At 35.7% G+C, this 26,595-nt stretch overlaps 1 protein-coding gene across 3 annotated transcripts in view; it reads right to left on the reverse strand.

Annotated features, from left to right (window-relative positions):
• LOC130244215 (neuronal PAS domain-containing protein 3) overlaps positions 1 to 26,595 on the reverse strand; it is a 620,066-nt gene that overhangs the window by 308,862 nt on the left and 284,609 nt on the right. For all 3 annotated transcript variants that reach the window (XM_056476532.1, XM_056476531.1, XM_056476533.1), the window contains exon 4: positions 1,232 to 1,314. In XM_056476532.1, the coding sequence (XP_056332507.1) occupies positions 1,232 to 1,314 (83 nt within the window). The remainder of the gene's footprint in view (positions 1 to 1,231; positions 1,315 to 26,595) is intronic.

Genomic DNA, 26,595 nt, shown 5'->3' on the forward strand with positions numbered 1-26,595 from the left:
AATGACATATAAGATAATGACATTTAATATAATAAATCTAATCTAATCTAATATAATATAATATAATGTAATATAATGACATATAATATAATCTAATATAATCTAATATAATATAATCTAATATAATATAACATAACATAACATAATATAACATAACATAACATAACATAACATAACATAACATAACATAACATAACATAACATAACATAACATAACATAACATAACATAATATAATATAAAATAATATAATATAATATAATATAATATAATATAATGACATATAATATAATATATTATAATGACATATAATATAATATAATGACATATAATATTATATAATATAATGACATATAATATAATATAATGACATATAATATAATAAATCTAATCTAATCTATTCTAATATAATATAATGACATATAATGACATATAATATAATAAATCTAATCTAATATTAAATAATATAATATAATATAATATAATATAATATAATATAATATAATATAATATAATATAATATAATATAATATAATATAATATAATATAATATAATATAATATAATATAATACAGAACATTTCATAATTCCTTTAAGTCAAGTTCAAGTTCCTATGAACTCATGAAAGCTGTTGTTAACTTATTTTGCTCAGAATATAATAATTCACAAATTGGGATTTTTATTTGAGACAGATTCATTGTTATTATAGTTAACTAAAATAAAAAACAGTTTGTTTGTTTAAAAAAATATAAAAAATAACAGATGTTAAGCCACATTTGCAACCATAAAGCCAAACTAAAATGACTGAAACGTCTAAGTGACATAACTTCAACATAACATTCAAAAGTCATTTTGACCATTAACAACTTGCTTTAGCCATGAAATGATATTAAACCAATATGCAAAATCCAGGGCTCAGCCAAATCTATAAATCATTACAAGAATACTCGAAGGCCATAATAAAAATTGTTCATGAAAAGGCAACAACAACAAAATAAATAAATAAATAAATATAAAGTACAGAATATGAAAATAATCTTTAAGAAAACAAAAAATTCAAAGAAAACAACTGGCTTTTCTTATTAAGAATCACATTGATTACATTTCAGCGTGTGTGCATTTACATAATTAGCTTACTATGATCTCCACCCGCAATGCTGATCTCAAATCAGTGGCAAACTGCAGCATGGGTGTGTTCTGCATGGTCAGAGACAGTCTAAATTTCCTCTTACCTGCAGGATGTGGCTGCCGAGGTGAGGCTCAAAGATGTCTGAGGCCATAGCATTGGGGCTCCGCCGCCGCTGGGACCCGATCGCTGTGGAGAAAAACACAGCGTGAGCCACCAGTGTCTAATACTTACACACACTGTCTGTAGAAGAACAAGATGATCCACCCCAACCTTCATCACAGGTTCAATATATATAGGATGCTTCTACTGAGAAGTTTATAGGTGATTATGAGATCTTATTACTTGGCTGTCTGGAATACTCTATTCTAATTGGTCAGTCGCTGCATTTCAAGGTAACAACTGCTAAATGACGACAAATCACCTTGAGCGTCAGTGAATAAATTCACATCCTTATACTTACATCCACATTTGTATGTATCTGATTGTACATGGAGCCTACAAATTTTGCCTTTAACTGTATGTGTATGCAAGTGCTTCATGTGTATGTATCTATGTATGCATGTAATAGCATAGTTTGATTTAAGCCCTACAATATGCTCATCCTCATGAATTCTCTAATCATAAACAACAAATTGAAAATATGATCGAATACCACATTTGTTGATATTAATAGAGCAGCTTAAGTGATTATAAGAGGAGATTTTGTGCTGGTTTTGTGTTTCAACAATACAAAACCAGCTCAAGCATTTGAAGGTAAGAGTAGATGTTGTTCACGGCAGCCAATGAAGAGGCTGGAATTATGCGAATGTGTTACATATGTATGCACATGCTAGAGCTGCAATATTCCTGAAAATATTCCTGATTTAAAGGGCACCTATTATGAAAAAAAATCACTTTTAAAGGGGTTTAAACACAGTTGTGTGGCAACAGTGTGTGGACATAGCCAGACTCTAATGGTAAAAATGTATTGATTTTATTTTTTATTGATCACACTTGATAAAAATAGTCTGAAGAAACACTTTGATTGACATTCTCCCTTTGTACGTGTCATCAGAGGGGGAAAGTCCCGCCCATTAGTGACGATCTGTCTCTCATTAGCATAAACAGCCCTAAGTAAGAAGCAGCTGTCCGCTATTAAACACTTTGATTGACATTTTATCTTTGTACTTGTCATCAGAGAGATAAAGACCCGCCCATTAGTGACAATCTGCCTCTTATTAGCAGCAATAACCCTGAGTAAGAAGCAGCCAATGCCATTAAACACTTTGATTGACATTCTCTTTGTACATATCATCAGAGAGACAAAGTCCCGCCCATTAGTGACGATCTGTCTCTCGTTAGCATAAACAGCCCTGAGTGAGAAGCAGCCGTCCGCTATTAAACACTTTGATTGACATTTTCTTTTTGTACATGTCTTCAGAGGGCGAAAGCCCTACCCATTAGTGATGATCTGTCTCTCATTAGCATAAATAACCCTGAGTGAGAAGCAGTAAACGCCATTAAATACTTTGATTGACATTTTCTTTTTGTACATGTCATCAGAGAAACAAATTCCTACTCATTAGTGACGATTTATCTCGCATTAGTATGAACAGCCCTGAGTGAGAAGCAGCCGACGCCATTAAACATTTTGATTGACATTTCCTCTTTGTACATGCCATCAGAGAGACAAAGTCCTGCCCATTAGTGACAGTCTGTCTCTTTTTAGCATAAACAGCCCTGAGTAAGAAGCAGCCGTGCGCCATTAAACACTTTGATTGACATTTTCTCTTTGTACATGTCATCAGAGGGACAAAGTCCCACCCATTAGTGATGAACAGGCGCTCATTAGCATAAACAGCCCTGAGTGAGAAGCAGCCGTGCGCCATTAAACACTTTGATTGACATTTTCTCTTTGTACATGTCATCAGAAGGACAAAGTGCCGCCCATTAGTGATGACCAGTCTCTCATTAGCATAAACAGCCCTGAGTGAGAAGCACCCATCCGCTATTAAATACTTTGATTGACATTTTCTCTTTGTAGATGTCATCAGAGGGGGAAAGCCCCACCCATAAGTGATGATCTGTCTCTCATTAGCATAAACAGCCATGGGAATGAATCCACACTGAACTGAACTAAACTGAATTTAAACTCGGAAAACTGGACTGACACAGTTTCAATTTACTATAATCTTCTATATTAAGCTGCTTTGACACAATCTACAATGTAAAAGCGCTATAGAAATAATGAATTGAATGAATTGAACACTATAGCCTCAATAGACGACCTTCCTCTGAGCCACTTCTTATGACATTTTCAGTTTTCCACAGAAGTAACATTAGTTGTGGTTTGAATCTGCCACTATGCTGACACATTATCATTGGTAGCCCCACCCTCTTTTGAAAAGAGGGCAGGGAGCACAATCTCATTTGTATTTAAAGTGATAAAATAACACAATTTTTATCAAAGCCTAAAAGGGGCAGTTTTAAAGAGTTATACAAATTATTTGTGTGGTATTTTAAGCTGAAACTTCACATAAACACCCCAAGGACATCAGAGACTTATTTTACATCTTGTAAAAAGGGGCACAATAGGTCCCCTTTAAAAGACAATAACTTAATATATCAAGCACTTTCAAACTTTGCAGACCTTTCACTTTCACAAACAGACACAAAGCACAGAAGGTAATATTCAGGGAAAAAAAAGCATAATAGGGGCGCTTTAAATCCAAACCACTGCTGAGAAGGAATCCGGCGTGTGCGATTTTAAACAGATATGGTAAACTGTTGAACAAACACTTCCGCCCCAATAATACTAAGCCTCCGGTACTGTAAATACACACATGCAAATCAAAGCCTCGCAACGGCTCCCCTCTGCATATTCAGCGCAACAAAGCCTGCTGTTTATAGCAGGACTAATATCGCCACATCCATTGAGCTGCAAAGCACCCGGAGAACAGCGCCCTCAGGGCACTTTTTTTTTCCCCCATCCAAGTTTCCAACTTTAAAGTCGGCTCAGGCTCTGCTAAAAAATGGCCTGGGGTGATTTCCAACTTAACAGACCTCGTCCCACCAGAGCTCATTATAGAGAATTTTATAACAAAGTGCTCCGTACTTAATTTTCCAAGCCTAGCCAGGCGTCGGGGTAATGTTGCTGAATTAAGTGCAATTAATGATGTAATAAAGTGCTGAACGGCCATTAAGGATTCTCAAGGACCAGCAGCAAACAATGGCGTGCCGTTCGGGAAGGGGACTGGAGGACATTGAGGCCCCAGGTGAGAAAGGGGGGGCGGATGGGGGGCGCGACTCAGACGTAAGACCTCTGTCCTTCAGAGAGACTCAAACTGGGTAAACATGCTTCTCCCCTCCGGTAATGCTTTCAGCGCTGAGCCCTGTGTGCGCCCTGGAGGAGCGGTCTCGCGCTGGAGGCTGGACTCCCCGTTCCCTGGAGCACACAGGGGTCATTGCTGAAATGCAAACAATCCCGAGCCGGTGGGATGGACATGATGGCTCGCAGCGCACAGCAGAGGGAGCTCTTACACCCTGAGGAACAGCACAGAAATCATGCGCACACACATACCTGCACTTCAAACACTGTGTGACTCTATCATTAACACATACACACGCACACACACTTACGCGGTCAAGGCAAAGCGGCAGAGCTTTTTGTACAAATAAGTTGAAAATGACAAATGACAAATAGGCATAAAATTTTAACCTGGCAACAAACACAGATGCAAATAAAACAGTGAATTAAATTTACCTACATTAATATTTTAATGTAGTACTAAAAAATAATCAAATAAAATCAAAAATCATTGTATAATGCAATAAGGACACTGTATAAAAAGCAGCAATAATATAAAATGAATATTAAAATGATTTCAAATAAGTCCTGCACAACACTTTAACACAGCCACACACACACACACACACACACACACAAACGTACGCACACACATGGTCAAGGCAACCGGTCAGATTTTTTTGGTACAATTATGTTTGAAAAGGTTTGGCAACACAAATTGGGATGAAATTTACACCTGGCAACAAACAGAAATGTAATTAAAACAATGAGTGAATTAAATTGACCTATTTTATTACTTTTAGTAGAATACATAATAAAATAAAATACAATTAATTAAAATAAAAATGAACCATTTAAAGCCATTTATTAGCCCTCTTAAGCTATTCAGGGGGGCTAATAATTCTGACTTTAACTGTATATTAATATAAAAATACACCTGGCAACAAATATAAACGTAAACAAAACTAAATATGAATGCTTAAATATATATAAATATAAAACTTTACACCTGGCAACAAATACGAATGTAAATAAAACTGAATATGAATGTTTTAATACATTTATATATAAAAATGTACACCTGGCAACAAATCTGAATGTAAATAAAACGGAATATGAATGTTTTAATATATCTATAAATATAAAAATTTACACCTGGCAACAAACACAAATGCAAATAAAACTGAATATGATTTTTTTAAGTATATGGATTATTCCCATTACACATTAAAATTAAATAAAATAAAGATAATAAAATAAAATACTATTCGAAAAATGAAGCCAGTGCAAAAGCGATGAACTGCATAATGCAATAAGCACACTGTATAATATGCAATAATAATATAAATTAATATTAAAATAAATTAGTCTTGAGCCTTGAAATAAAAACATTTTAAAATCAAAAAAATTATAATGTAACAACATAGTAATGTGAGAATAAAATAAATAAATAAATAAATAAATAAATAAATATATATATATATATATATATATATATATATATATATAAACACATCCATCCATCCATACATGCATAAATAAATGCATTTCTTTCATTTCATTCCCAAAGTCGTCCCACAGAAAATGACTTTTAAAATAATTTAAAATAACACAAACACAACATAACCCGCCTGAAATCCACATATAATGTTCAGTATCACTGATATAAACCACCAAACAGCTGCAGTTTAAGGAAGTCGATGAAGAATAAAGCAAAGTTAAGAGGTTACTTGACCAGCGGCAAATTACCCTCCTCTCAGTGCTTAAAGACAGATCTCAAGACAACAGCTCTCATCACACGAGGATCCTCACTAAAGAAATCAGCCACACGTCCTCTAAATTCCTTGACCTTGAGGAGCTTTTCAAACTATAAACTCAGCGGCTTCATAATGAAAAATGTGAACATGTTGAACCACAGATTAGCTTCTGTAAGGACATCTGTCGTATATTGAATCATAAGCTTACACATATCTATCAACACAAACTTAAATAATGCATTGCTTTGACTTCAAAAACAAAAACAAAAGCAGATTTATAAAAGGGTAAAGAGGTTTCTAGACCCCAAAAATGTCATCACATCAATTCAAAATTGAGCTTTGATATATTTACAGTAGGCATCTTACAGTTTTTTACTATTATTTTGTCAATTTTTAAAACTCTAATAATGTAGCAAAGTTAAAAAACCATGCATTAAATAATGAGATAAGGACATTGTATAATTTGCAATGATAATAATATAAAATTTACATTAAAATAAATAAAAATAAGTCCCGTGCAACACTACAAAAGACACTGTAAAATTAAAAGAATACTGTTTAAATTATTAAAATAAAAAACGGTCCTTTAACAAAGCAGTAAAGAGAGTGCAAAATTAAGTTATAATGAAAAATAATAAAGAAATGTATTTGTTTAATTTCATTCGCAAAGACATCTTAAAATTGAGTTGAGTAGGAAATTTACAAAACAACTTCAAAGTGCTGTTTGAAAGTTTATGACTCAAAAATACCAACATGAAAATACCATAATATGTTTGCAGATATTTAAGAAACATGTTAAGTGTACATTCTTGTTTATCTGAAAAACAATGCTAAAGTCAGTAAGGGGCCGATCACACAGAATGCTCTTTGCGTTGAGAGGTACCCTTTTTGAAGGATTTACAAACGACCGCGAGCGTTTTGTGCGCTGCTTATGTGCCCTGTGCGCCTAGCGGTTTAACCGCCTGCTGCACCTTGCGTTTTTTGCCGTTGTGCGCAGTGCGCTTGTAGTTGAAAAAAGTCAACTCTAAGCGGAAAAAGCGCGTTACGTCAGTCGCGTCTGTTTCATTCTCCAATCAAATGTCAGAAAAGGCAGGGTTTCTGTTAAGGTGAAAGCAGTGTTTGTTAAGACGACTACAGAGACTTTTAAAAATGGAGGAGATACTAGCGGTCGCTGTTTCAAGTTATCCAGAGCCATATGGCTTTACAAATCTTGAATATCACAATATTAATAAATATTACAATTATAAAAACATCGACCGCAACACTCTCACACAAAAGGCAGCTGATTCAGTCATTGCCTAGTGAAAAAAAAGACAGTGAGGTGCGCCTCCCGTTTTTAGAATGTAAAAGCAAGTTCGGTGGGATCGACCCCTTATTCCGCTTTGAAAATGTGAGCTATGTGCCAAAACTGCTATCTTTGTTTTGTTTTTTTAACCCACCCACTAGCAATTTAGCCAATTATATTTCAGCCTTGTTGGAAAACCGCATATTTCATTCATTCATTCAGAAAGACTCTCAAAGCATGCGCCCGTGACCGAAATGCAACCTCCGGTGGACAGTAGCAGCCTCTGAAATGAGACGCAGATTCAGAGTTCCACATGAGGTTATTAATTAGCAAATAAGATAAACATTACAAACGAAAACATTAGTTGAGCGGATTACATTATAACCCCGTGTCCTAACAACACACTACTTGACGAGACTTCCAGTGATTAGCAATTTGGCTGTTTGCACGAAACACGACAGAAAATTAAATACAGTATAGTGCCCTTACTGCAATTAGCGAAAGGGTAAGGTTTATAATCTAATTAATACATATGAAACCTCTTTAACATTATTAAATGTAGATGCTGAATCACTGATATGTGTTGCCTTGCTCAGAGTCACAGTTCTGAAGTTCAATTTCAAGCAATTTATTTCATTTTCAAGATCTGAGGTGAACCGTCTGCTGCTGCTTTCAGTAGTATGGCAATAAATGTCCTGTAAAATGCCATTCAAACTCACATTATTAGCATTTAACACTGAATAAAGCACATGAGGTGTACCTGAAGTGATCATTGTCAAAGTTTTCTGTTGTTCAGCGGCAAGATATAGATATCAATTTCTAAAATTTAGTTTCTAAAATGTAAATTTCGAATGTTGGTTATGGCCAAAAACTCATTTTTATAAGAAAATATGCCTTCTATTGTGTGTTGTTGCTTTTATTTAGAACACAATCAAATCAGCCTTTAGGTTTGATAGGCAGGCACACTCCTGTTGGTGCTCAATCTGGCAACCTGCGCTTGCATGTGTTTTATCCAGGAATGCAATACCTAGTTCAACCATTGGGTGTCAAACCTACATACTGCACCTTTAATGGAACATGATCTTTATAATATTCAAATGATTTTTTTCATAAAGCATATATTTTGGCCAACATATGTTTGGCGATTACCAACAATTTACCACTGCAACATACTGTAAGACTGGTTTTGTTATCCTGGATTACAAATGGCCTCATTATATGATTATTATACCCCTTAACTATATTGAACGCTGTCCAATCATTACATCCGTTCAATATAATATAGAAGAAAATCAAACAAATACATCATGCTTGTTCAATACAGTAAGCCATAACATATGAAATGTGCAATTTGCTTTACAATGTGACACTTTCCATATGTAAAGCTAGACATACCATCATAAGGCCTCTTTAAATGATTCCCATGTCTGCTGCTTTAAGTCCACTCAATAGCATCCAGCAGCGAGACTGTACGGCTGCGTCTCCATTTCTCTGCCTGAGCAGCCAGAGAGATGAATATAATTGCATATTGATCTGAGGAATTATGCTCTATTAATCTGCTTCATTTTTGCTCGTGACGCAAATGATATATGAATAAAGAGCTGGCGGGAGCACAGAGGCAACACAATGTCTGTCCGGCCATGATTCTCCATAATACATCTCCTCCAGTTTAGCTTCCTGCCACGCCAGATTGAGCACACACAAATATATTGCAGCGCAAACGCAAGCAAATACATCATGCCTGCTCAATACAGTAGAATATACAGGATTGAGCGCTGGTGTTTTGTCAAAGTGCAAATGGACTGAATGTGTCTGATATATACTAACGCAAAAGTGAAGTTAACAATTGAAAATATAATTGTAGGATATGGTGTGATTAAAGTAAAAAAAAAAGTCAAATTCACTGCTCGTTTTAGTGTTTAGCTTGCATTAACAGTAAAAAAAACTAATCTTTATTCATTCATTAAGGATTTTTACAGATTTAAACTGATTAGTAAAAGCTGACTAAAATTTACACTTTTTTCAATGTCTAAAAAGAATTCTCTTAACAAGAAACTCTTTTTTTCCTACTTATAATAACTAACTTTTCTATATATACACTATGTACATATACTACTTACTTTACTACATATACTATCTACATATACTACTAAATTTACTACATATACTATCTAGATATACTAATAACTTTTCTATATTTACTATATACACTTATACTACTAACTTTACTACATATACTACTAACTTTACTACATAATATACCACTAACTTTTCTATATATATATATACACATATACACACACTATATATATATACACTACTAACTTTACAACATATACTATCTACATATACTACTAACTTTACTACATAATATACCACTAACTTTTCTATATATATATATATATATATATATATATATATATATATATATATATATATATATATATATATATATATATATATATATATATATATATATATATATATATATATATATATTTACATTTACATTTAGTCATTTAGCAGACGCTTTTATCCAAAGCGACTTACAATTCAATTCAATTCAATTCAATATAGATACACACACTATATACATATACTACTAACTTTACAACATATACTATCTACATATACTACTAACTTTACTACATATACTGTTAACTCTACTACATATACTATCTACATATACTACTAACTGTACTACATATTATCTACATATAATACATATACTGTACTACTAACTTTCTATACATTCACCGAACACTTTATTAGGTACACCTTCCTAGTACCAGGTTGGACCCACTTTTGCCTTCAAAACTGCCTTAATCCTTCGTGGTATAAATTTAACAAGGTACTGGAAGTATTACTCAGAAATGCTGGTCCATAATGATATGATAGCATCACACAGTTGCTGCAGATTTGTCGGCTGCACATCCATGATGCGAATCTCCCATTCCACCACATCCCAAAGGTGCTCTATTGGATTGAGATCTGGTGACTGTGGAGGCCAAATGAGTACAGTGAACTCATTGTCATGTTCAAGAAACCAGTCTGATATGATTAGTGCTATATGACATGGTGCGTTATCCTGCTGGAAGTAGCTATCAGAAGATGGGTACACTGTGGTCAAAAAAGAATGGACATGGTCAGCAACAATACTCAGGTAGGCTGTGGCATCGACACGATGCTTAATTGGTACTAATGGGCTCAAAGTGTGCCAAGAAAATATCCCCCACACCATTACAACACCACCAGCAGCCTGAACCGCTGATACAAGGCAGGATGGATCCATGCTTTCATCTTGTTGATGCCAAATTTTGATTCTGATCTGTTCAGGGATGCTCTTCTGCATACCTCGGTTGTAACAAGTGTTTTTTTTAAGTTACTGTTGCCTTTCTATCAGCTGGAACCAGTCTGGCCATTCTCCTCTGACCTCTGGCATCAACAAGGCATTTGCCTTGAACTACCACTCACTGGATATTGTCTCTTTTTCAGACACAACCATCCCTCTGTAAACCCTAGGGATGGTTGTGCAGGAAAACCCCAGTAGATCAGCAGTTTCTGAAATACTCAGACCAGTCCGTCTGGCACCAACAATCATGTCATGTAAAAAGTCACTTAAATCAACTTTCTTCCCCATTCTGATGCTCAGTTTGGAATGCAGCAGATCATCTTAACAATGTCTACATGCCTAAATGTACTGAGTTGCTGCCATGTGACTGGCTGATTAGAAAATTGTGTTAACGAGCAGTTGGACAGGTGTACCTAATAAAGTGGCCGGTGAGACTATATAATAACTTTTCTACATATATTATCTGCATAATGTGACTTCTTTGTACATATACTAACCAGATTAAAAGCAAAAAAGTAAATTATCATATTAAATATACGAGATATATATATTAAATATACGAGATATATATATATTTATATATATTTAATATGATAATTTATGTTTAATATGTTTTACTTTTTTGCTTTTAATCTGGTTAGTATATGTAGAAAGAAGTCACATTATGCAGATAATATATGTAGAAAAGTTATTATATAATCTCACCGGCCACTTTATTAGGTAATCAACTTATGTGTCAGACTTTGAATCATTCATTTCAAGAAACTCTGTCTACTATTAAAATAAAAATAAAAAGAAATAGATAAATATTATAATTATACCTTAAACACAAACAGAAAATGCACAGCTCTTTAGATGTACAGTGTGTTTTAACGACAATGGCAAACATTCAAGAAGAAAAGCATGGTTAAAAATGGTCCTGCATGGTTATCAGTAGAACATACAGAACTGACTGAGTGCTGGTATTTTGTCAAAGTGTCCTTGACTCACACATGAATTTGCAAAGATGCAAATGGACAGAATGTGTCTGATATAAACTAATAGTATTTTATTATAAGACAATATTGCTTTCCATTTGACACTTTCAATATGTAATGCTAGTCCTCAATACCCGCAAACAGCATTTGGTTGCAAGACGGCAATAAATGCAATTTGTTACTGGCCGCGCTGGCAATTTCAAATCGCTTGTGCTATTAGAAAGTCAATTTAACTTTCACTTTTATAAGTCAACATTATTGCTATTGTTAATTTATTTCTCATTGAATGGGAAATTGGCAGCAAGGCATCGGACTGTCATTTCAAATCTGCAATAATTTCTCATGAAGCTCAGACCTCTTATTCCCTAGTCCTGGATTATTGGAGCTAAATGGCGGTCCCTGGCTCCACCAAAGGCTCAGGGGCAGGTACTGTTACACAAATTGCCAATTCAATTAACGGAGTGTAGACGCTCAACTGGCAGCTGGCAAGCAGGACGGCTATTTTGGCAAGTGTCAGGCCTAATTCATCAAGCTGTCAATGCGCTCGCGGTCGGACGCCGCGGACAACGGCAAAGCTGCGAACGGCACAATGGGAAGTCGTATAATCTGGCGAAGTCATGCGTTAAGGAATGCAAACTCACTGAAAACGTGCGGGGTTCGACCAAAAGACGATTTTCCCTAAATGAATGTTTAGTTCTTACCAAATCATTCAGAGATTCACAATGTGAAATTAGGAAACTACATTTGCATGCAAAGACTAGCCAATCATGACAGACATTCAAAAGTTATTTGCTTACATAAATCTTAAATTCACAACAAGCTAAACAAATATGTTTGCTTCTGGGGTAAGAGAAAGGGTGGATAATAGTCACATAAAACCAAATTAAGACACTCTCTTGTGTTCAACACTTTCCTTAAATGTGAACTTGAAAGGTAAAACATGTTCAAAAAAAATTCTCCAGGATTTTGCAGGGACATGTTTTTAAAATATACATTTGTAGCCTAAAATGATTGATTCTGTGATGCTTTCCTCAAAAGTATTGGCAGTATTTGCTTTAAATATTGTGTTTTATTGTTAAAAATACACAAAAATCCTGTATGATTCTTATTTTATCTCAAGAATCATGGGAAAACATTGAAGGGACTGATTTTAGATGTCATAAATGAAAGTCTAAATAAATATCGTCTAAAATGTCATAAATAGAAGGTCTAGTAGGAAATAAAGGACAAAAAAATACAATAAATATAAATATAGATACAACAGTGCTATCTGGTTCTTGAATTTGATTGGCTGATTGCCATGAGATATTAAAGCAATATCAGCACTCGTTCACCCTTTTTACCCTTGTGTATTACTCCACCCACACTAGGACTGAAGAAAGACTAAACAACTCACAACAGTTCGGCAAATTACAGCTGTTGGACAACAATGTACTTTTGAGGCTTTATTAGGTGAGAATGTAGTTGTTTAAATTATAACTACGGAGTTTATTTATAAGGACAGTGCCTATTTAAATACATAAATTAGGAGATTCATTGCATTGGCATCCATCAGCCTGTTGTACTGAGCAGAGCAAAAAACAGTTGACGTTCCGCCACAAGATGGCGACACAGACCACATAATAAGTCCTTAGGGGAGAAAAATTCAGCGTAAATTTCAAACTACAGCTCATCAGATCATTATGAAACAGGTTAGTGACTATGTAAGTCGATCTCCCTCTTTTGTATGTTGTAGTGCTGTATTTATACCATAATAATCTTGTAGTGTTTGCTTTGCTTTGGCTTTTTCAGGGTTAATTATTGTGATCTCCCGATTGCAACAGAAAAAACTGAGAAATCTTTGTAGACGGCATTTCATGCTGTTCAGCCTTATCTTAAAATATGAATAAAACCACCTGTTTTGTCATTACGTTAGAGAATCATTCAAATACTAACTCTAAAGTGACACTGGTGAATTAGTAACGGTTTCTGCTGTTCTGACGTCAGCTGTAGATGTGTATGAATGTTGGACGTAGTTCCTCTCAAAAAGAGATTGAGACGCTTCGTGTTTGATGTTCTTTTTTATACACACGAGTATGTTGTTGAACTGTTGTATAAACACAATGTCACACTCGTAGCAGGGCGATATAGCTTTTTATCGACACTTGTGGGACACTAAGGCACTTGGCCTCGAGTCAACACACGCCTTCTACCAAAACTTTAAAAATGTCATTTATTTAAAAAATAAAAGTCGGCGCCGATGGCCTAGTGGTTGGTGCGTCGACACATAGCACCCGGGTGCTCGCGGCGACCCGAGTTAGATTCCCGGCTCAAGGTTCTTTGCCGATCCTACCCCTATCTCTGCTCCCCACACTTTCCTGTCTGTAAATCTCCGCTGTCCTGTCAATAAAGGTGAAAATCCCTAAAAAAAATAAATAAATGAAAAATATATAAAAAAATACAAGAACTATGGGATACTACAATTTTTAAATAAACACAGCATATCTTTAAAAATATTAAGATATGAAACATTCAGCCTGTTGTCAGAGTTTAAAATATAAAGCGAGTTTAAAAAAAACATAATATATATATGGTTTGTTATTTTTCTCTTTTTTTTAACTATAATTATTTTTTCAGATGTTGATCATCGTACTATGGTGGCCGGGAAGTGCATAACAATATTACAAAGTGTGAAACACTTTTACAAATCTCAAAACTAATTTTCGTTTTGAAAAACATTTTTACCTATCATAAAGACACAATTACAGAGGAAAAACTTTTTTAGCAAGGACGAAACAAATTTACATTTCAGAAAATTTTTTAAAAAAATGCAAAACACTTTTACAAGTCCCAAAACAAAGTTACAATTACAGATTCCTTACGAAAAGGGAATGTACCATACACCGGAAGTGACGTAGTATGTAACGCACACACCGCAAAATCTCAGCTCGTGTGTGACTTTGTAGACACAGGTTAACACGTCTACAATTATAAAATTCATGGTTTTATCAACTGCGATAAAACATGGTTTTGTCATTCAGAGCTATTCTGAGAAAATATCAGCGTGAGAGTATGTAGAAACATGTAAACGCAAATACATGGAAACAATCAAAGCACGACATATGTTGACTGATAAAGATATCGAAACCGACCTCACCATGTAGACCTAAAAAGCTCAGTTAGATAGGTCGGTTGATACCTGCGCTGAATCTTTTGACTTAGGTTCAAATCCCGTTGATGACATGTCAATTATAATTATTTCTTTACATTAATTTTGGTTATATATTGTTCTGCTACACAAATATTAAAGTACATACAGTAATAAGAATATTTATTTGGTATGGGCAGGTTTTGTTGCTGTGAAAAAGTGACGAATCTACCAATCTGCAAACGTGAAGAGTTTACATCTGGAAAGGGTCAGCAGTTAACACGGACACCAGTTAAACCGTAACACCGGCTTCGTTCAATTTACTGTTAAGAGTCCTCAACCAGATGTTTACACCGTGTACACTTGACATGTCCACGATTACAGCGTACAAGTGGCCCTCGTTAAAATATTGAACATATTGATGGAGTGATGCAGTATGTCTGGTGTTTCCGTCTGGTCCGCGTCCTTTAGAAACTCCAAACACAGACCACACGTAAAGCAAAACCGCGTTAAGCTGCTAGTGTATTTGCCACAAAACATCCCTCGACCGCAGTCCATGATCTGCCACCATAAACTTTTACGCCATGTACTCCACAGCACGAATTTACCACGCTCACCAACAACAACACTTTTCCCCGCGTCACTCCCGGTGTGTGGTACATTCCACATCACTTCCCGTGTGTGGTACATTCCCTTTCCGTAAGGAATCTGTAATTGTAAATTTGTTTCGGGACTGGTAAAAGTGTTCTGAGTCTTGTTAATTTTTTCCTAAAATGTAAATTTGTTTCGTCCTTGCTAAAATAGTTTTCCAATTTTAAAGAACTAACAGGTACAAAACTTCTTATGCATCTCTTGCAAATGAATTGATGCATGAAAAACAACACTTGATACCAAAATGAAGAAAGGCGGATGAGAATAAAAGTATTTACCCTTCACGATGTCAAGTAAAAGAGAAGATTAGAGAGAGGTATTACATCCTGAAGAGACTTACTTTCAAAAAAGAACCTACACTGGGTCATTTCTGATGTCATGGTGACTTTAACTGACATTTCTACCTGCGCTGAACGATGTCAGATTTCTGGCATGCTTCATTTAGTTCAGCGTCTGCACTCATTAGACAGCAGGACGACACGTCACGCTGTAATTGATAAAGCTCAAGGTGCTCTGCGATTAGGACTGTCACACCACAACATCTCCTGTAGTTGCATGTAAAAAGTGCTGCCAGTTAATGAAATGATGAGCCCGAACAGACCACAGCGTGTCATTAGCTCATTCAGAAAATGACAAGACTCCTTCTGCTTTCGTTGTTCGGTTCGTCTTTGAGCGCAGCAAACGTTCCTCAAAGAAGGAGGGCGGAAATACAAAAAACGCATTTCACACAGAATCTCTTCATCCCCAAAAGAGATGTTCAGAAGATTATAAACCGCTGCGGCAGTTTTCTACATTACTGAGGAAAAGGGAGAGGGAAAAAAAATCAAGGCAAATGGAAATTAGAGTACAACATTTCACTGAATCCAAACCCTTCATCAACGTCTACATTAGAGGATTTCAATTACACTTCCTAGAGCGCCAAAGTCCACGATTTCTGTTCAGAAAAGGTCCAGAGAATCGAAACTTGTAGAGGAGCCAAACAGTGAGGTAATGAAATAAACATGGTGGGCTTCAGACGTGTTCATCATAAATGCTCAAAAAGTACATATTTGGCAGATAAAGTGAAAAGCCAATAATTCATTATCAAAATAGAACTATACTGTATATAATCAGAGCTTTTTGCTAATATCAATGAGAAAAGGCTTGGTCGAGTTGTTTTTTATAGTTTTGTCTTTTCACTTTCTGTACGCATTAATGAATGAATTAATTAATTTATTTATTTAGTAAGAAAATCCTGCTTAGGCTCAAATCACATATTTAGCAGATAAACTGACAAAAAAAGATAAATTATTCAATATCAAAACAGAGCTATACTGTATAAACAGAGCTTTTTGCTAATATCACTGAGAAATGGCTTGGTCGAGTTGTTTTTTTTCATTATTATTATTTTTTATAATGTTTTGTCTTCATTTTCTGCATGCATTATAACCTACATTTAAATTAATTAATCAATTTATTTATTTAGTAAGGAAATCCTGTTTTGGGCTCAAAAAGCACATATTTGGCTGATAAACAACAGAAAAGACAATAATTCAATATCAAATTAGAGCTATACTGTATATAACTAGAGCTTTTTCCTAATATCAATGGGAAAATGCTTGGTAGTGTTGTTGTTTTAATTATTATTATAATTTTTTTTAACAGTTTTGTCTTACCACTTTCTGTTTACATTATATCCTACATTTTAACTAATTATTTAAGTTATTAATTTATATATTTTGTAAGGAAATTCTGTTTTGGGCTCAAAAGTACATATTTGGCAGATAAACTGACAGAAAAGCTAATTATTCAATATCAAAACGGAGCTATACTGTATAAAATTAGAGCCTTTTACTAAACTTTTGTCTTTTCACTTTCTGCATACATTATATCCTACATTTTAATTAATTAGTTTGTTAATTCATCTATTTATTTAGTAAGGAAATCCTGTTTTGGATTCATAAAGTACATATTTGGCAGATAAACTGACAGGAAACCAATAATTCAATATCAAAATAGAGCTATACTGTAGATAATCAGAGCTTTTTGCTCATAAATCACTGATAAATGGCTTAGTAGAGTTTTTTTTATTGTATCTATTATTATTTTTTGTCTTTTCACATTCTGCATACATTATATCCTACATTTTAGTTAATTCATTTATTTATTTATTTAGTAAGGAAATCCTGTTTTAGCTCAAAAAGTACATATTTGGCAGATAAACTGACAGAAAAAGCCCATTTTTCAATATAAAACTAGAGCTATACTGTATATAATTAGAGCTTTTCCCTAATATCACTGAGAAAAGGTTTGGTTTGCGTAATTTAAATTTTTTTTTTAAATTATTATTACTATCTTTTAACAAATTTGTCTTTTCACTTTCTGCATACTGTGACAGTCAGTGTCGCACCACAAGTGATTAAGACTCATAGATTATCAAAAACACGTTTACAAAAATCACACTTACAACAGGAACTTGGCACACAGGACTCACATGGAGGTTGACACTTTAATACCAGACAAAGACTGAACTCAACACGTGTATAAATATACAAGACATAACTGAACAGAATACAAACAGTGGAGAGACACAGGTGGAACTAATACGCATTAACAAATGGCGGGAAAACAGAACAAAGAAACCACATGACACACATGAGTAAACAGAAGCACATGGAACAAACACATGGGACACTACATGACACAACACAGACACACCAGACATGTGACACATATATTATATCATTCATACATTCATTTTCTTTTCGGCTTAGTTCCTTTATTAATCTGGGGTTGCCAACCACCAACTTATCCGGCGTATGTTTTTTTACGCAGCGGATGTCCCTCCAGCTGCAACCCATCACTGGGAAACATCCATACACACTCATTCACACACATACACTAAGGACAATTTTAGCTTACCCAATTCACCGATACCGCATGTCTTTGGACTGTGGGGGACTGTTCTCGCGAACGCGAGAAGAACATGCAAACTCCACACAGAAATGCCAACTGACCCAGCTGAGGCTCGAACCAGCAACCTTCTTGCTGTGTTATTTTATTTTGCTGAGGTGAAATTTTATTTTTATTGTTATTTTATTTTGCTGAGATTTTATTTTGCTGAGGCGACAGCACTACCTACTGCGCCACCGCATCGCCCTACATATATTCTGTCCTACAGAAATTCTGCTTTAGGCTATTTATTTTATTTGTGCTGAAACTGTGGGATTTGTCTGCTTTTTTTCTAGTTTGTGGAAGATTTATTTATTTGTTTAGTTCAATAGATAGATAGATAGATAGATAGATAGATAGATAGATAGATAGATAGATAGATAGATAGATAGATAGATAGATAGATAGATAGATAGATAGATAGATAGATAGATAGATAGATAGATAGATAGATAGATAGATAGATAGATAGATAGATAGATAGATAGATAGAAACAAAATAAATAAATAAAAAACCAAGGGGGAAAAGAAAAATAAAATAAAATAAAATAAAATAAAATGACATAAAATAACACAAAATAACATAAAACAGGACTACCTCAAACAAACGGCTTTACAAACGGAGAGGAAATTCTCACAGTGAATCATAAAATATTTTTTCTTCAGGAGAAATTAATTTCTTTTAGTTTGGCTGTAATAAAAGCAATTTTTATTTATTTTTAAAATATAATTTTAAGGACAATATTATTAGTCCTCTTAAAAATATATAGTTTTTCAATTGGCTACAGTGCAAACCCGTGTTGTCCAATATCTTCCTAAATTAATCAACCTAAGCTAAATACTAGTATCTTTCAAAATAATCAAATATTATGTACTCTCATCAAGGTAAAGACAAAATAAATTAGCTTTTAAAAATTAGTTATTGGCATCATAGTGGCTCAGTGATTAGCACTGTCACCTCACAGCAAGAAGGTCGATGGTTCAAGTACTGCCTGGCCCAGTTTCTGAGTGGAGTTTGCATGTTCTCCCCATGTTAGCCTGGGTTTCCTCCGGGTGCTCCGGTTTCCCCCACAGTCCAAAGACATGCGCTATAGGTGAAATAAATAAACTAAAATGTCCTTAGTGTGTGAGTGTGAATAGGTTTTTCCCAGTCCTGGGTTGCAGCTGGAAGGGCATCCGCTGCGTAAAACATATGCCGGAATAGTTGGCAGTTCATTCCGCTGTGGCGACCTCGGATAAATAAGGGACTAAGCTGAAGGAAATTGAATGAATGAATGAATGAATAATGGCTATAATATAATATATAACAGCTAATGGTAGAATTGAAAAACTTTAGTAGGAGCAATATTTATATATAATGTAACTATAATGAATGTATACTTGATATCTGGTAAGAGTTCTTAAATTCAAACTGAAAAAAAGAGTTTAAATCTTTTAATATGACTTTTTAATAATGTATGTGGGCTGTTGGACACCCATAAGAACAGCACTGTACGTATTGATCTATCAAATCAGTCATGACCTCTATTTTCATACATTTGAAAATGTTCCTTCCCGCCGGTGTCCTTCAATCCATAATGTGCTCCTCGTGTTTTCACAGGCCAAACGTCATTAAATAATTGACTTTAGTTGGGATAATGACAGGGCCGGAGCGTTCTTCTCGCGCAGGCAGATGAATAAGTGATGCCGTGAAGATGGAGCTTGAAACATTTGTTTTAATTAGTTTCTTTTAACGGCTTTGACTGGTTTAAGTTTTCATGATGATGTGTTCAATAATCCATGCTCATCTTTTCTGCTCATTTATATCATCAAAATTTAAGCCTCTTCATTCTGCGCTAATGACGCCTCGCTCGCAAGCTGTCTCTCTCTCTCCGCTCTAAATCCAGTGATCTGCCCATCATAGACAGGGTTTAAAAGAGTTGTGTGGCTTTTAATGGTGCTATTTATGATTATTTTTATCCTGTTTTAACATGAATACTGTATACACGCATACATAGACACATACAGTTTCCAAAAAAAAAAAAATATATATATATATATATATATATATATATATATATATATATATATATATATATATATATATATATATATATATATATATATATATATATATATATATATATATAAAATTGTTGCATTCTAAAAAAATTATATGAACAATTAGCCCCAACTGCATTTGTTTTTAGTTCATTGCAACTTATTAAACTAAGTTAATCATGTTCTAACTTAACTTTATAAGTTATGCAAGCTGTTTTAAGTCAGTTTACAATAATTCATTAAGGATACTATAAGTTCAATGGACTCATCTAGATGAGTCAGTTCAAACATTTAAGGCAACCAGGATTTTATTAGATATTTAATTATAAGATATTTTTCAGAGGCAACTTTCATACTGTCTATACATGAATATATGTTATACATAAAGTCATAAAAATGTAAAAATTAAATAAAGTAGAAACAAATATATTAGCTGTTAAATATATATATATATATAAATAATTTATTTATTTTTATTTTTTTCTCTTTTAGAGATACTTTATTTTTTTGTTTGGCTGAAATAAAATTTTTATAAAATATGTTTATTATATATAAAAAAAATAAAAATAAAAACAATATATAATAAAACAATAGACACACAGAGAGACACACACACACACACTGTTTATATTGTCAATATTTACTCTATTTACGACATATTTACTCTATATATCACACTACAGTTTTTGTATTTATTCTGTTTACATCGTAAAGCCACTACATTACGCTTATTTTACCTAAATAAAATGCCTTGATTTTGAATTATTGAGTTAGGACAGTAAGGTCTGACTTTGCTTAGACAAAAGTCTTGTCACTGAACAGAAATATTCTACAGTACAGAATATAAAGTCATGCTGCAGTGGAAAAAAATATTGTGTATGACTCCCATGAGCTTGGAGGACTGCATCCATACATCTCTGCAATGACTCAAATCACTTATCAATAAAGTCATCTGAAATGGCAAAGAAAGCGTTCTTGCAGGACTCCCAGAGTTCATCAATATTCTTTGGATTCATCTTCAATGCCTCCTCCTTCATCTTACCCCAGACATGCTTAATAATGTTCATTTCTGGTGACTGGGCTGGCCATTCCTAGAGCACCCTGACCTCCTTTGCTTTCAGGAACTTTGTGGATATGAATGCTGAAGTATGAGAAGGAGCGCTATCCAGCAGAAGAATTTGCCCTCTCCTGTGGTTTGTAATGTAATTGGCAGCACAAATGCCTTGATTCCTCAGGCTGTTGCCATCCACTCTGCACATCTCTCGCAGGCCCCCATACTACATTTAACCCCAAACCATGATTTTTTTCTTCACCAAACTTGACAGATTTCTGTGAGAATCTTGGGTCCATGCGGGTTCCAATATGTCTTCTGCAGTATTTGTGATGATTGGGAAGCAGCTCAACAGATGATTCATCTGAAAAATCTACCTTCTGCCACTTTTCCGAATGATCAACTATAAGTCAAGTTATTATTTGTTTCTCCTATTACTGGAATCAACGACAAGACTTTTGTCAGAAAGAGTATACTTTATTTGATGGACTTATAATTGACTTTGTGTTGTCATGCGAATAAATAAGACAAATATATTCTCATACGTTTCAAAATGTCCCTGAAATTCAGTATTGTTCTTGTAATAGTTCTACAGTATAACATAAACTCTTATAAACAAAGGACATATGATATTATAGGTGACAGTAACCTAACTAGCATCCCAGCTACAGCCCTAAAGAGTAACTTCCCCTAAGCTGAATGCATTACAGTGTACACTTTCATCCTGAAGCATTGTTCACTAGCATGTATGAATGAGCTCAGCATTGTATGCTATCATCTCTACACACTAAAACACACTGTCGGCTGCAAAACGCATGCGACACAAGTGCAAATCTCCAGCTCGGCTGCTGCGGAGATGTTAGATTACACCTTGAAGAGGCGCTCAGCGAGGAATAATTGTCCGCGGATAGCTCGTCCAGGCTCTGAAGTCCCCGCTGAAGTGATTTGCTATTTTATCATTGTGCTCTTTTCCTCTCATCAGCAGCAGAAACAACTGTGTCAGATACGGAGATAAGAGGGCCGAGGGGAGAGCGGGAACGCAAGGCTCTCCAGCTGACAAGCGCTGTCCACTCGCCGTCCGTATCAAAAGCGTCATCACACTGAGCCATTTCAAGAACAAAACCCATTCATTTCCAACAGAAAGCCAACACGCCGAGCGTACGCCTGCTGCTTAAAGTGGAAAAAACCCTGCAAGCGCTGCTCATTTGACGGAGTGACTAAAGATAATGGTGAAAGACAAGACTTGAAGCTTGCTGTGATGTTAAAGCCTGTCTCATGTCAGTGCATTTTTGGCCTGTCATTCACAAACATTTCTGTTGAGAGAAAAAAACATTCTTAAAGGAACTCAACTTGTTTTTTGGCTTATTTTACAAGCCAAACAGATTTTTACCATTATTGGATCCATTCAGCAGCTCTCAGGGGTCTAACGGAAGCACTTTTAGCTTAGTTTAGCATAGTTTACTGAATAGGATTAGACTATTAGCATCTCGACCAAATAGTTTTGATTATTTTCCTATTTAAAGCTTGAGACATAAGTGTTGAGTTTTACTTTTGTTGAATCCATTTAGCTGCTTTTTGGGTCTTTCAGCTTAGCTTAGCTTAGCTTAGCATAGCATAGATCATTGAATCGGATTAGACCATTAGCATCTAGCTCAAAAATGACCAAATCATTTTCTTATTTAAAGCTTGACTCTTGTGTAGTTATATCGTGTACTAGGAGCAGCTGCTCGCTGTGATGTTAAAGCCTGTCACCTGTCAGTGCATTTCTGTCCAGTCATTCACAAACATTTTTGTTAAGAGGAAATAAATATTCTTAAAGGATCTCAACTTGTTTTTTGGATTTTTTTGGGGGAAAATATGCTTATTTTATAAGTCATTTAGAGTTAAACAGTTGAGCTTTACTATTGTTGAATTCATTCAGCTGCTTTTTGGGTCTTTTAGCTTAGCTTAGATCATTGAATCGTATTAGACCATTACCATCTCGCTCAAAAATGACCTAATAATTTTCCTATTGAAAGCTTGACTCTTGTGTAGTTACAGTATATCATGTACTAAGACTAACTACTTGTTGTGATGTTAAAGACTATCACCTATTGCATGGGCCGGTATAAGTTTCTGACAGCATGATAACCTTGTATAAAAATACCACAGTTTCACGGTATTACGGTATTGTGATTACTGCTCTAAAATAAGTTATTTTTCTAAACGTCTGGGGTAAAAAAAAAAAGTTGAAAAGTTGCAGATTTTTTTTATTGATATGGCTAGGAACTCTCATTCTAGAGTAATAATCAAGGAAATTTGCTGCCATGGCTGCAGCATGCACAATCATATTACAATATGCCTGAAAATAGTCCCAAAACAGTCACCGTAATCAGATTCGAATCACAGAATCAGATTCAATGATCTATGGTAAGCCAGTATCCAGACCCGGATACCGGCTGAATCGATTCAAAAATGGTAAAGACATCCTTTAAACATCTTAAAAGTTCCTAAATTTTATCTAAAACCAGAATATGGCTCAATCTGACCACGTGAGGAAATTAATTCAGATCAATTTTTATTTATTTAAAATTGACCTATTGATAAGCCCTGTCCGTTTAACCCATTAATTTAAGACATCATTACATTTCAGTGCCACAGAGAAACATTGAAAGGTTGTGTTTTGATGTTTTTAATGCTGCAAAAAAGTTCAAATGGATTGCCTGGTGTACTTGTAACACTTATTTCAGGTGTCCTAAAAGGACAATGGCATTTATGTTATTTTAGTTTTAGGACAACTGATTAGAAGATCAAAAAGGATTTTTTTTATTCTAAGGTAAATCTATATGTGTGGAGGAAAACACTCTTAAACCTCTGAAAGTGCTTAGATTTAATCTAAAACCAGCTGATGGATCAATCTGACCAGGGATGGAACTCATTTTATTTATGGAAATGAGCTATTCATAAGCCTATAACACAGATGAGATAGTGTTTATGCTGCAATAAAAAGGTCAAATGGTGTGTCTGGGGTACTTTCACTAATTTCAGATGTCGTGAAATTAATTTTATTCCATTTCCTGTATTCATTTTCAGTTAACATGATATCAAAATTGACCATTTGTTTCTTTATATGAAATGTATTTGGTCTTATGTGCATAAAAAAAAAAAGTTGTCATGATGATCCATCAAACTGCAGCTGTCACGGATTGGCCAGGCTCTTCCACCAGCATCACGCAACGATCACCGTCACCTGAGTATTAACCACGCACAGCTGCACCCAATCACTTCCATTCACTATATAAGCACACACCTCACTTCAGTCAGTGTCCGGTCTCGTTCCCACGAAGCGGACTCATAGCGAGTACCTCCTGGTAGTCACTATCACATTTCTCTAATCGCTTGAACTTACTTGATCTCTGTCTCGTTCCAGTCTGTCCAGTGTTCCCGGTGTCCTGTCTGTATCGAGTGTGTCTTCAGTCTGTCTTCCCCTCAAGCCCTCTGGTGTGTGCATTCGGTCTCCCTCAGTGTCTGTCATCCATCCTGCTCCGAAGAAGGAATACCATCTCAACATTACTACAATTACATCCCCTTTGTTATCCTCGTATGCTCCTCTGCTGTAATAAACATCTTTCATTATATACTCACCTAACTTGTCCGTCTGCTTCCCTAACAGAAGACCGGACCATACAGTTTACAGCATGAGCACTCCGGATCCCATTCAGGAGTTGGTGGACTCCCTGAAGAGAGTTTTAATGCCAGCTACTCCACTTCCCGAAGCACCACCAGCACCGAGCACTTCTTCACCGTCCACCCACTCATCCAGTCCCATGGCTCGACCAGCGCCCTACTCTGGCGGGGCGGAGGAGTGCAATGGCTTTCTATTACAATGTTCTCTGATATTCACAATGCAACCAGATTTATACCCCACAGATCGGTCCAAAATTGCCTTCATCATCTCCCTTCTCTCTGGGTCGGCTCTCCGGTGGGCTGAGACCATCTGGCAGCAAGCTGGGCCGGTAACCAATTCCATTCATAACTTTACCACATATTTCAAGGAGGTCTTTGGTCGTACAGATGGAGAAGTAGCAGCCGGAGAACAACTATATCATCTTAAGCAGGGAGCCATGTCCACCCAGGACTATGCGCTCCGGTTTCGGACTCTGGCTGCTGCTAGTGGATGGAATGAGCGATCTCTCCTAACAACTTACCGGCTCGGATTGGAGCCCAATCTGAGGTTACAGCTGGCAGCCCTCGACGATACTATGGGGTTGGAAAAATTCATCCAACAATCACTTCGATGTTCTGATCGTCTGAAGGTCTACCAGCATGATCTCCCATCAATCTCACAAGCACTCCTTCGTCCGCCAGAGCCAGTCGTCCCTCCAGAACCAGAACCTATGATTGTCGAGTCTGGTAGACTTACGATTACTGAGCGACAGAGGAGGCTGACCCGGGGTCTGTGTATGTACTGTGGTGCCGAAGGACATGTCAGGCTGGACTGTCCCATTCGTCCAGTACGTTCATTGGTGAGTGTGTTCAGTTCTCCCGTTGAAAAAATGCACCCTCTCACCACCAATGTTCAGTTAACTGCCCATTCTGTCTCCATTTCAGTCACGGCTCTCATCGACTCCGGGTCAGCCGGAAATTTCATCTCGCACGCCCTCTGTCGCCGCCTCCAGCTCCACACCGAAGCCTCGACGCACGTCTACCAGATTCAACCTATAACCACCGATATCCATTCCCAGGCACGTATCCATCGTAAATGTGAACCCGTCACCCTCAGAGTAGGGTTACTTCATAAAGAAGAAATTCAATTTCTGGTTCTGGAGGGAGCATCAATGGACATCATCTTAGGGCGCCCGTGGCTGGTGAAGCATGATCCCATCCTCTCTTGGGGCACCGGAGAAATCAAAAGATGGGGTAAAGAATGCGTCTCCAGCTGTTTTCCTGACCTACCCTTGCAGATCCAGAGACCCATCAATGTCTATGTCACGTCTGTCGAAAGTCCAGTTGAGAAACAATCCATCCAGA

The sequence above is a fragment of the Danio aesculapii genome, chromosome 17 (assembly GCF_903798145.1).
Source record: "Danio aesculapii chromosome 17, fDanAes4.1, whole genome shotgun sequence".
In the NCBI taxonomy this organism is placed as follows: Eukaryota; Metazoa; Chordata; class Actinopteri; order Cypriniformes; family Danionidae; genus Danio; species Danio aesculapii.